At 43.4% G+C, this 13,045-nt stretch overlaps 1 protein-coding gene across 8 annotated transcripts in view; it reads left to right on the top strand.

Annotated features, from left to right (window-relative positions):
* Positions 1-13,045, top strand: part of bcas3 (BCAS3 microtubule associated cell migration factor) — a 320,419-nt gene that overhangs the window by 41,779 nt on the left and 265,595 nt on the right. For all 8 annotated transcript variants that reach the window (XR_013844306.1, XR_013844307.1, XR_013844308.1 and 5 more), the window contains exons 10-13: positions 496-572; positions 1,086-1,169; positions 3,100-3,270; positions 9,741-9,834. Coding sequence is in view for 5 of the 8 variants with exons in the window: in XM_080006287.1 (XP_079862413.1) it covers positions 496-572; positions 1,086-1,169; positions 3,100-3,270; positions 9,741-9,834 (426 nt within the window). In the remaining 3 variants the exon portion in view is untranslated. The remainder of the gene's footprint in view (positions 1-495; positions 573-1,085; positions 1,170-3,099; positions 3,271-9,740; positions 9,835-13,045) is intronic.

Here is a 13,045-nt window from a genome sequence, read left to right as displayed (position 1 = left end):
TAACACACGCACAGACACCAAGTCGTCCTCATTAGATTCCCATTCGTCTTCCCCAACAAGAGTCCTCACAAACACTTAATGGTTTAAGAGAGACAGACACACTCTCTGGGGACAGGGCTCGAGCAAATCTGTTTTACAGCACAGGAATAGGAATAGGGAATAGGGAATTTTTTGTGTTCCTCTTATTGTAATCAGCGGTAGTATAAGTATTGGTATAATTATATTGTATTCGATATAAAGTTGTAACTCGTAACATTATTTTGTTAAAAAGATATGCCCCATTTGATCATTTTTTTCTCGCTGGCACTTTGCACAAAAAAGTGAAAGGCAACCATCCTGAATTTAATATGCCAGCGTAGCTAGATGTCTTATATCTTCTGTCAAACTGTAAAAAATATCTTCACCTCCTCAAGTGACCAAAGAAGATTTTTGGATTGGATCATGACATTTTAATGAATCCTTGCCTTACCAAGAATGTGATTGGTGTCTTCTCAGGCTGCTATCCCTGCTCCGGTCCCAACCTCAATCCAATTGCTCTCGGAGGTCGCTGGCTGGCCTACGCAGAGAATAAGGTAAACTTAGAGAGACACACTCTTTCTTGCCAAAGCAGGGGGGGAGACGTGGGAGACGTATTTATACAAATAAAATTGCAATTACATAGTTTGTATGCCCCGTTTAATCGGTCCTGGTGAACAATTTACTTCAAGTCCAAATGATTACATTATTGAAAACAGACATATTTTTGGGGATCTGATATTTAATACGGCAATTAATGAAATGAAATACTGTACTATTGCTCATGAGATATCAGTGTTGGGGTTTTTTCTGACTCACTTCGCTGGCTGAAGTAATTGACAGATGGGGTCACAGTCTGCGAGGCTGGTTAAGGACTTTCAGGAAATAATACAGGGGAAAAAAATGAAATTGTCTCTTCTGTTTAATGCGAACCGGTTTTCTCAACATTTTTCTCCTAATTTCTTCCTCAGCGTTCTCATCGTTCACTCAGTCCACTGTCTTTTTTAAAACCTATTTCCACGTATTTCGTTCATTATTATTTATTTAATTTTTTTGTTTTGTTTTTGTAGTTGATCCGGTGTCACCAGTCCCATGGAGGCGCTTGCGGTGACAACTCCCAGTCCTACACAGCCACTGTTATCAATGCCGCTAAAGTGAGACATGCACACACACACACACACACACACACACACAATACATACACTAGCCCTTTCTAGTATATGCGGATCCTTCATGATGCAGAGACAAGCGGTACATCAAAATAGACGGTCCTACCTCCGCTTACCTACATCTGTAAATCTGATGACATTGGATCTACCCTGCCTCTCTTGGCGGCTCGGAGGGAGGGGGGCCATGGCTTATGAGATACTTTATCAAGCTATCCTGTCCGGTGCTTTCCACTGCAATCCTCTTTCCTTCCAAAGGCCTTTGCTGCATTGATCTCTGCAGGGGGAAATTATGCTAGGCAACATCGCTGACAGCCAGCAGACTGCCATAGAGTCCACTGCCTAGTCCCATTTAGCTGGCTAGGGTGGGTTTCCAGGGTGGGGTGCAGTGGAGGAGGGGGGGGGTTCTAATTGATTTACGAATAATTTGTTTATTCCTTCCCCTTACTTAATGATCAGTAACAGCTAGTGCGGCAGAAGCCCCATTAGTCAACTAATGGCCATATTCATCAAAACAGAGTGGCGTGTTGCTAGCAGGTTAGCCAGGGGGTGGGGTGCGGGGGGAGTCGACAGAGAGGGCCACACTGACTTGCAGACAGGCAGACTGCGGCCCAGCCTCTCGTCATTTAGGACCATATATCTCAATATGGATGACAAGGTATCTCCCTCCGGCCCATGGCGCGACAAACTGGCTCTTACCGCTGACATCCCGAGATTGTGTGTGTGTGTGTGTGTGTGTGTGTGTGTGTGTGTGTGTGTGTGTGTGTGTGTGTGTGTGTGTGTGTGTGTGTGTGTGTGTGTGTGTGTGTGTGTGTGTGTGTCTTTTTTGGGGAGGTGGTGGACTTTTGGCTTGTTCTTTAAAGTTCATTTCACTGAATATCATACTGGACATATTATTAAGGCTATTATTAACTTTTCCCATATTGTACGGTCATAGGTTTGTACTCGATGCATGGCATGTGTCACACAGGTCCTTTGCATAAAGAACTTGATATAAGTGTGGCCAATGGGCATACATTTTTGTGTATGAATACTTGCATGTGTGAGTGTGTGTTTGTTAGCCACCAGACGGCATCAAGCCTAGCCTTTCCAAGTGAATCAATAGCCGCTGTTTGGACTAGCACTAAGGACTCCACAACTACAGTGATTAGAAAACACATTAGTGTTGATCAATTAGGAGCCAAACGCCTTGCTTAATAATTGATGGTGCATCTGGCGATTTACACGCACAGACGTAACGCACAGGGAGGCAGACACTGTTAGCTCGCATGGCCAAGTGGCAAAGAGAGACAGTGGGCGATCGACAGACCCAACAAATGCGAGGCGCCACGCTGTATTGACAGGGCCGCCTAGCCTGAATGCCTGATTAGGCTCTCCAGGGGCCCTTTGGCTCAAACGCTGGCAAACACACACTGTCTCACATACACACACACACAGGCAGAGAGCTCCATTAAGCAAAGACAGTGTAGAAGGTGAGATAGACTCCACTTAAGCAGCATTATCCCCCCCCCCCCTTCAGTTGAGACACAGAGGTGTGTTTGAGCCAGACACCCTGGCTAGGTCTTAAGAGGACACCGGGGAGCCACACTCACAAACACACACACACACACACACATACTAAAGACACAAGTGTCCTGCCACTTCAGTGCTACAGGTTGTCGGTACTGCAAGTTATCAGCAAGTACTTAGTGAACATATGCTCACGCTGGCATGGATGAAAGCATTTTGTGTAGCATCTTTTTAGACTGATTTGAGGTACAGTAAAGCGTAAGACTTATTTATGCAATTGTTTTCACGCAAAAACCTGCTTCTATATATTTCTCTCTCTCTCTATCTCTTTATCTCTCTCTCTCACTCTCTCTGTTTTCTCCTTTTTAATCCCCCACCCCACCCCTCTTTTTTTTCCCTGCTCCTGCAGACTCTGAAAACAGGTCTGACCATGGTGGGTAAGGTTGTGACCCAGCTGGCAGGCACCATACCCGCTGGCACCCCGGAAGAAGAGGGACCCTCACACAGCGCCAGCCGACGTAGCCCCCACAACCCCGGGGTAGTCACCATCATTGACACACATAGTGTTGGCGAGGGCCAGGTAGGACCAAAAAAAAAAAAAGAAAGTGTGAATATATGTGTCTGTATATGTGTGTGTATATACATGTATGTGGATGTGTGTGTGTATATATATATATATATATATATATATATATATATATATATATATATATATATATATATATATATATATAATACTTATGCTTTGATATGTCAGTTTTCTCCATTTCAAAATATATTTAGAAATAAGCATAAGCACAAGAATGTCACTGGGTCAACGATCATTCATTGAAATATCTACTTTGTCGATCTATTATCGACTTACTGCAATAAGTTGTGACTACAGTTTGATATTGTGTCAACATATCCGGGCCCTAGACTATCTTTTTCCACTAGTAGCACTGGTGCTCCCTCCTGAATATTTTAGGAGCACCAGCGCAAAATTTAGGAGCACCACTGAAATTGACATGCAATGCAACACATTCATATTTTTCCCATCTTAACTGTATTACGGATAAATGCTTTCGTAATAATTTCGACAATTTACAGAAATAACACTGTGCTATTTCATTTTAAAAGAAAAAGTCACAAAGTGAAGTCGTACTTTAAAAGAAAAAAAGACAAAGTTAAATCGTCCTTTTTTAAACATAGACACCAAATAATAAACAAACAAAGTTCAACAAAAGGTATGTGGTCACTAGATTACTGTCATTAACAACCACACAAAACAAGCAAACAAGGAACTCCCTCTTATATTTCTCTCCTTCCCCTAACTTTTGAGCACATCCCCCTGAGAGCTACTAGGGCTAGGCACCTCTGAAGGCCAACCCTTGTAACTGGCCTTCTAGCTCCTTTACCCTGACTGAACCACATCCTCAAAGCTAGTTCCCTCAAGACTTAGATTCTAATCAGGTCCTCCAATGTGTCCACACTGTGACCCTCTGACATGAGATTTAATCCTCTTCTGTGCCGAGAATCCCCTTTCACACACAGCAGAGGACACTGGAGGACGATCATATTGTGCACAAGATGTAGGATGTTTTACAAAGAATTAATTTAACATGTATTTATTAATGAACTAAACCCATTTGTCCTTAATTACTTTTCATATACTTTTCACATGTTACATGTTAATAAATAACAGTTTTGTATTAACCAGATGTTTTCTGTAGTGAAAACCTTTACAACCTGCCTCTTTTATCTGATTGGCCAAGCGACCATAATGTGACATTGACGAGCGTCGGTGCCATTTGGCTCAAGTCGCACGGGAGAGGAAAGCGGCAGCACGTCATAGAGAGGATTTCCAGCGGCGCAGCCAAAACGATAATGTTTTAATGAAGGCGCGTGTGGCGGTTTCAGAGCACCAGAGGGCGGATATTTCAATCAGCTGCTCAGGCACGGCACCGATATCTGCGTTGTGATTCCGTCCGGTAGATACTGATCGTACAGGAACTGGTGCCATAGTGGTACTGGGTTTGGGTATTCAACCCAAACATCCCACGCATGATCATATTTTGATTCAGAGTGTGCACGGAGAGGAGGGGCTATTCACAGATGGTGTGTTGGTGAGAAAGAGAGAATGAAATAAGATTTTTCCCATTTACCCAAAATGAAAAATGATAAAATCAATATGTGGCACTCAATGTTGATATTCCGCTACCAATAAATCAATGTATGTGAAACACTACGAGAGCCTCAGCTCTCCATCTCTCTCTCTCACACACACACACACACACACAGACACACACACAGACACATAAACCAATACCTGCGCTCTCCTAGTGTTTCATGTGATATGATGATTAAAAAAAACAAAAAATGAAATGGTCGGCATATTTGCAAGTCACCCTGGTGCTGCTTGTTATAAAATTGTGTAGCACTGTGTCCAAAAATGGTCGCAAAATGCGACTAAATGGTTGCAGTCTGGAGCCCTGATATTCCAACAAAACCAAGTGAAATGACCAACATGATGAAGAAATATGGTTCTGAAAAAAAAGATTAGGTGAAGTTGTGATAGCTGCCATTCAAATGTTCTTTCTGGGTCTGTTCAGCCAGGCCTGCAGTTTGAAATCATTGAATTCTTATTAACCCAGTTTAGAGTATTGATGTGAAACCCTTAAGTTATATATGAACGGCAGAATCACTTTTAACCTTGTCTTCTTAGTCTTAAGTTAGCCGAGGGCATGTTCAATGACTGACTCTGTGACGTTATAAAGATTTGGATATTGCCAGTAGTTCCCTCTGCTGACATATGAAGTATAGCACTTTTAAAAAGGGCATTCGGCTTGTTGAGAAAGCCAAATTAAGTTCCTATTTTGTTTCTCTTTACACACGCACACATCCGACCTCAGGACTTAAAGTGTTCCAAACTCACTCCCTCACTGTTTTTAGACCGTGTACATGGCAGGTAACCAGAAACTGTTACCAGGTGGCCAACACTGTTTAATAGAGTGTTAGCTTTACTGGCTAGCCCTCTAAATAGCTTCAGCTCCAACAAGACCCTTGATACGCACACTCAAACCTAATGCCAGAAGGTTTAACTGTGACCCCCTTTTTAAATTGTTTTCAATATATTTTTCCTCCCTGGCTTTTTCAGTGCTATGATTCTGTCGCATCCGAGCGAGGGGGGAAAAATGCTAAACTATTGTGTATTCTGAGATTTGGTGGAAAAATTGTTGTATTAATTACTCAGTTTGTTAACATACAGGGTTTTACCCACTATCTTGACTGGCTTTCACTGGGTGTGTTAAGCACTCTAAATAAGACAAGCATTGTGGAAGATATTTTAGAATATTTTATATTTAATGATAGGATAAGATATATACACATCTATCGACACAAGTGAACATGATGTAACACTAACCTTACAAGTCAGCCCAAACTTAATGGGAAAGTGTAGTTTGTCAACAGTAAGTACAAGTTACAGTATTGCGGCAGTACTAATAAAAGTGGAATACAGTAGTAACAGTAGTCAAAAAAATGCCATTTAGTAATATCAGCAGTGGAAAAGTGGAATCCAGTAAAAACAGTATTGATGGCACAATAGACGTGGCAATTTGATGCTCATTGTCTTACTTTGTATTCAGTCTCTTTTGTAAGATAGCTTGAGTTTTGCCTGTTAAAGAGCAAATCTTTAGCATTAAGAAATCTCCATCCAGACAAGGTGAGTAAACAGTTGAGATTTCTGGAGTTAATTTCCAGACCTGTACTCACACAGTGTATTATCAGTGAAATTTTCTTCATCCATAAGACATTGCTGGTATCCATAGTATAGTATATGCAAGTTGTGTACAACAGAACCCTGTTTATCCAAAACCTCACTCATCCAGACATGCTGGCCAACCCAACTGGGCTACGGTTAAAGGTGCTAAAGATGCTCAGGTGTATGTTTCTGGTAAAGATTGACATGTTAACTTAATGTTTATGAGACATACTGTGAGTCAACGTAGGATATTCAACAAACCGCTTGGAGGGATCTCATCTATTTTTACATACACTGATCAGCCACAACATTAAAACCACAGACAGGTGAAGTGAATAACATTGCTCATCTTGTTCCACTGACATCTGTCAAGGGGTGGGATATATTAGGCATCAATTGAACAGTCAGTTCCTGAAGTTGATGTGTTGGTGTGGGAAAAATGGGCAAGAGTAAGGATCTGAGTGACTTTGACAAGGGCCAAATTGTGATGGCTAGACGACTGGGTCAGAGCATCTCCAAAACGACAGGTCTTGTGGGGTGTTTCCGTTATGCAGTGGTTCGTACTAACTAAGTGGTCCAAGGAAGAACAGGTGAACCATGTGCCATGGACCATAAGCATGGTCTCATTGATGCACGTGAGGAGCAAAGTCGAACTTGTCTGGTCCGATCCCACAGAAGAGCTACTGTAGCACAAATTGCTGAAAAAGTAAATGCTGGCTATGATAGAAAGGTGTCAGAACACACAGCACATTGCACCTTGCTGCGTATGGGGCTGTGGAGCCACACACCGGTCAGAGTGCCCATGGTGACCACCACCGAAAATGCCTACTATGGGCACGTGAGTGTCAGAATTAGACCATGAAGCAATGGAAGAAGGTGGCCTGGTCTGATGAATCACATTTTCTTCTACATCATGTGGATGGTCGGGGTTAGGGTCCGATCTGATCGAGCATCTGTGGGATGTGCTGAAACAACAAGCCCAATCCATTGAGGCCCCACCTCACAACTTACAGGACTTAAAGCATCTGCTGCTAACGTGTTGGTGCCAGATAACACAGGACACCTTCAGAGGTCTTGTGGTGTCCATGCCTCGACGGGTCCGAGCTGATTTGGCGGCACAAGGGGGGGCTTCACAATATTAGTGGTTATAAGTGGTGGTTTTAATGTTGTGGCTGATCGGTGTATAGCCTATCTTGATTTGCGTTTCTCATGAATGGGTAACAATCACTACCCTGTTCAGTTTGGATAAATTGACTTCTACAGTAGTTCCCTCAAACACACACACGCACACACACTCTGAGCTATGAAGCTGCTCTGTAGCCTGTGTGTCATCCTTCGGGCTCCTGTAAGCCATGCCTAAAGCCTTCAGAAGCAGGCCTGCACTCTGTCACTAGCCGACACACTGTAACCGTACACTGGCCATAAACACTGACTAGCCCGGGCCAGGGGAGGGAGGTGGGGGGCGAAGGAGGCTTAGAGAGAAGAGGAACAGGGGGTGAAATTGAGAGAGAGAGAGAGAAGGCAGGGAGGTGGGAGAAAGTGATGGGGGAGATAAAAGAGGTGGGGAAAGAGAGAGGGTAGGTGGAGGGGACAAATCATGCGTTCACCTCACATGGCGCGCGCAGGGATGAACGAATCTGCCGACGCAGCAGTTCATGGTCGCGCTATTCCTCCTTTATCCTTGCGGACTGTAACCTCATAACACGTAGACGCTAGCACGCACACTAACCGACACAGGCAGACTTTGGTGCTCTCCTGTGCAATAAGCTGGGCTCTCTGGAGGACACTAACTCTCATTTCAAAGGTTTCCAGCAGGATAGTCTCGCAGAACAACGCTGTCTGCCGGGCAGTCATAAATGGGATCTGCTTCATGTCACCAGCCTGTTTCCCTCTGTTCTCGTGTGTGTGTGTGTGTGCGTGCGTGTGTGCGTGTGTGTTTTCTCCAGTTTCCCTTTGCCCGTTTTATTCTACTTATTCTGTTCTGTTGTTTTTTCCTTTTTTCCCTCTACATAGGCTGTTTTGTGTTTGGACTGGCGTGCAATTTTTAAAAAGTGCTCAGCGGGACTAACTAAATCCTCAATGCAACACTAGGACCAAATGTATCACTCTGCACGCACACACACAAGCGGAGAACAGCCTCATGTCGTGCCTTATTACTAATCTCTGTTCACGACTGTACGTTTACTGCCAGCCTACCACTGCTTCTCTCAGCACAGCCTGCCAGCCCAGCTCGCCCCGTTATAATTATGTTCACGCAAGTTAATACAATCGCCAAGGCTTTTTTGTTTTTTTGCGGAAAGTGGACTCCAGATTCACAAAATCTGTTGTCTGCCTCGTAACCCCGCAGTAAATCATGACTTGGTCGAACCAGTTTCAGAAGTGGTTGACCAAAGTTGGATTTGATCTACGTTTTTCTTGAGTCAAAGCTTTGCGTCATTAGCTTAAGTCCTTTGTGTTGTCATTCTACAAAGAAAAGCGGTGAATTACAGAAAAGGCATTATCCTTGTTTCTGCTGTTGTTGGAATAGCAGCAGCTTGGTAGAGACTTATAGAAGTCCCTTACCAAAATAAACTGCATATCATTAGGGAAGATTAGTCATTGAAATCGAGGGCAGCTTTCTTTCCACAAGATGGCAATGGCACATTCAGAAAGGAATTAAGCTAGCTCACACATAGTGAGTTCTAGATAAAATAACAGAAAATATCCATACCAAAAATGAGGACCAACTGCTGCTTAAATGAGAGAAGTCGTGGAACCACAGTGGCAAGGTCCTCGGTTCGATTCATGCCTAGGGCGCGGTTGGCACTGTGATCTGGTCGGTTATCTCCCAATTAAGGCCTTTTCTGTGTAGACTTTGCATGTTCTCCCTGCGCTCACATGCTGTTCCCTCCATACAACATCGGTAAGGACCCCCACTAAAAACATGCAAAAGATCGTCGTCTGACCAGCGATGGATGTTTGGAATTGTTCCCTGGGCGCATCGCTGTATGCTCCCTACTGCTCCTGGCTGCCCCCTGGAGGAAGGACAAGCCAGGAGGGGTTAAAAGCAGTGGCACAAGTTTCACTGGCCACCATTTGTAGTGTATGTGTGTGTGTGTTGGTCGCCACATTGGTCCATGTGTTGCATGGAGTGGGTGCTGTGTGACTTGCTGTGAAAGAATCTTCATCATCTACCTCTTCTTGCATGACTAATAATTGTGTGTGTGTGTGTGTGTGTGTGTGTGTGTGTGTGTGTGTGTGTGTGTGTGTGTGTGTGTGTGTGTGTGTGTGTGTGTGTGTGTGTGTGTGCGCGCGCGCGCACACGACAGGTCCTGGTCAGCGAGGACTCGGACGGGGAGGGAGTGGTGGCTCACTTCCCAGCTCACGACAAACCCATATCCTGCATGCAATTCAACCCCAGCGGTAAGACACACATCCATCCGTTCACCAACAAGGGAATGCGTTTGTTTGGCAGATGGCAAATGTCAAATCATATCACAACGTAGGGGGAAGTTCAGGGCGAGTCCAGCCTACCTAAGGGCAAGGACATAGATTCAGACCAGGAGCACAGATGTGGGGGGAATGTTTGTCATTCAAGTGAGTGCATTTTTGTGTGTGATTCTTTCATGCACGTCTTGGCCTTTTGCTGTGGTTTTCTGTGAGACACCAACCCAACACAAGGATAAGACCCCTCCAGTCTGGATGGTGACAGTTGATGTGCAGACTTGTGAAGTGGAAATATTCATTTGTTACATGTTTTATGTTACATGGCTTTTTATTATCTTTGATATTCATGCATTCAAATACCCACCCGTCTACCCACTCATCCTCCATCTGCGCGTCACATCTGTGCACCTCTCGTACAAAACACCCTTTGGGGTGGCGTCCTGGCATACATGCTTCCTCTGGTTCTACTTATCTCCACAGTCTGGCGATCTGGCGTCGAAGGGGTCGGGCCGTCATTCATTAGACATTGGCGCTCAGGTCACAACGAGGACCGAGAGCTGGAACACTGCAACTTATTTTCCCTGTTGTGCTCACTTTTCTTTTAAAGTGGTAATCCTTGAGATTATTTTGTTGAAAGATCCCGTATTTTATACCACCTTTACTGGCAAGAATGCAAACATTCAGTATGCGCACAAGAAGTGAAACGCAGCCGGGGTGAATTTATTAAACTAGTTGGGTTAAGTAAACTGTTAATATGGATTATCATTCACTAAATAAATACCCACCACCTCAATTGGCCAAGAAGCAAATAACAACAAATCAATCGTTCAGAAGAAAGTGTACTTTAAGAAAAGATGTTGAAGGAAATATTTATTCTGGGATTTTTATTGTAATCCACCCACCATGGATTACCACTTTAACACAACACTATACTGTTACTGAAAGTACCAAAAAAGGAATATCTTCATATGAAGCATCCTGGCTAGGTATCTGTCAGCCTTCCTCTTAGCAGCCTTCCTCTTCAGAGAATTGTTTGTTGAGAAATTCAAACCAGTGAGGAATAGCAATAAATTAGTCCACGGCTGAAATAAAGATTAGTTGCTCAATCAGTGGATGTTTTATCACAATACACATTTCAAGGGGAATAGTTTGATGGGAAAATAAGTTTAATGGTGGGCACACTCATTTTCATGGAGAACGTAAGGCTGTGTGTGTGTGTGTGTGTGTGTGTGTGTGTGTGTGTGTGTGTGTGTGTGTGTGTGTGTGTGTCTGTGTGTGTGTGTGTCTGTGTGTGCATATGAAGGTAATAAAGGAACTGCTGAGAGATGGCTCTCACCCCATGACCTCCCCAGCCCCAGGAATCCTTCACATACCTGGTCTTATGACTAAACTCTGCACCTCCTGTTTGAGAGGGAACAGGACTATCATGTAGACGAACATACTAGATACATTGCCGTCTAGACCCCCCGCTCCCCTCTCTCTTCAAAATCACACATACTCTCTCACACATGAAACATGACTAGTATTAAGGGCTAAATGGGATGCAAGAAAATGTATCTATGGTACACACAAGCACACACGGGGAAGGTACATTCTCGGACACACTCAAGGCATAACAGGCATGGAAGAATAGGCCACACCATCATCTAGATTGATGATACAATGACAGTTTATTCTTTAACGTCTTATTCCTGTTAAGGGGAAAATACAACTTTGGGGCTTTTTAATTTGATATTTTGAGATGCCACTTCTTTAAATTTGAGAACTCTGAATGTGGAGCAATCTTCAGGAAACGCAACACGTCAGAGTGTTTATAATAACACCAAAATATCAGAAGAGTTACAGCACTCTCCTAGTATTGGCATTTCATTGTGTTTTGTCAAGAATTCTACAGAGTCAAATTTAAAGCAACACTATGTAACTTTATTTACCTTAAGGTTTCAGTACACAGGAACAGATGTTAATAGATCCTTTGTGCTACCACATACAGTAGAGCTAAAGAGGAATGCATTGTTTCAGGCATTCACAGGGAAGATGTTAAAGCGCCGTAGGTAAGGGATTCCACAGTGTCCAGTCAAGAATACACAACATGCCTCATCATCATCTCATACTTAACTTGCTCGTTATTATAGTACACAACCAGCGAAATCACACTACCACCCCAGAGCAACCCTTTCACTGAGGTTATCAAGCAGGCACCTTCCTTCGCCAGTGTTTAGTTGATTTAGGCCCACGACACCTCCAGAAGGCTCAACAGTGATGCCTGGAGTCCCAAGCCCACCCCCCTCCATGCTCATGTTGGGCTCTCTACCAAGTAGTACCACTAATTACTAAGAGATCCAGCAAATTACCCCTGAGAATACTACGACTACAACAGATACACATACTATAACTAATGGTACTAATGAGAAGTACCAGATCAGTTTTGAAACACAATAAAACGTACAAATACAAATACATCAACTACACTTCCTCCAAACTCTACATATACAATAGTAAGAAGTACCAAATTGATTTGAAGCACAATACAAATTGTTACTACTTAAACACTACATAAACACTACAACTTGACTTACTCTCTCTCTTTAGTTATGCATCACACAGAAAATTCACTTTCAAACATCAAACAATGTAAGTCTGTATGAACCCAGTCCATTAACCAGTCTTATCACAGGAAAAGGCAAACAATATATTCACTCCAACTCAAGAGAAAACCACGCAAACAAATAATTCATACTCCAACACAAGAGAAAACTAGCCACGCAAACAAACAAATAGACCAGATTGGTCTAACCAAAGTGTCCCTTTGTCTTGACAAAATTTGCTTAAATGTGAAGTCCAAAATCAAAGTGCAAAAATGATCCACTCAAGGCATTGGGAAAGAGTGGTGAACTGTCTAACCATGCTAAAAATGGCTTCCCTTCATCTGTTTCAGTGTGTCACAGTTAAATTTCCCCTGACTTCCTGTTTCCTCCCCAATGGCAAAGGTTCCTAAAAAAAAAACATAACAAAACAAATAGTTACTCAAAGTCCCCTAATCGTTGGTCTACGCAAGAAGTGGTGGCAGCGTAGTGGCTAGAGCGCCAGGCCAACATGCCAGCAGCCACGAAACCGGGGGCTCGACTCCCGGTGCCACCTCAGTGATCCAGGCAGCAACAAATACCAACAAACATCAGCAGAGTTCTGT

Source organism: Zeus faber (genome assembly GCF_960531495.2).
Source record: "Zeus faber genome assembly, chromosome: 9".
NCBI lineage: Eukaryota > Metazoa > Chordata > Actinopteri > Zeiformes > Zeidae > Zeus > Zeus faber.
The sequence above is the reverse complement of the archived record's forward strand: the minus strand, read 5'-3'. Positions and strand labels throughout refer to the sequence as shown.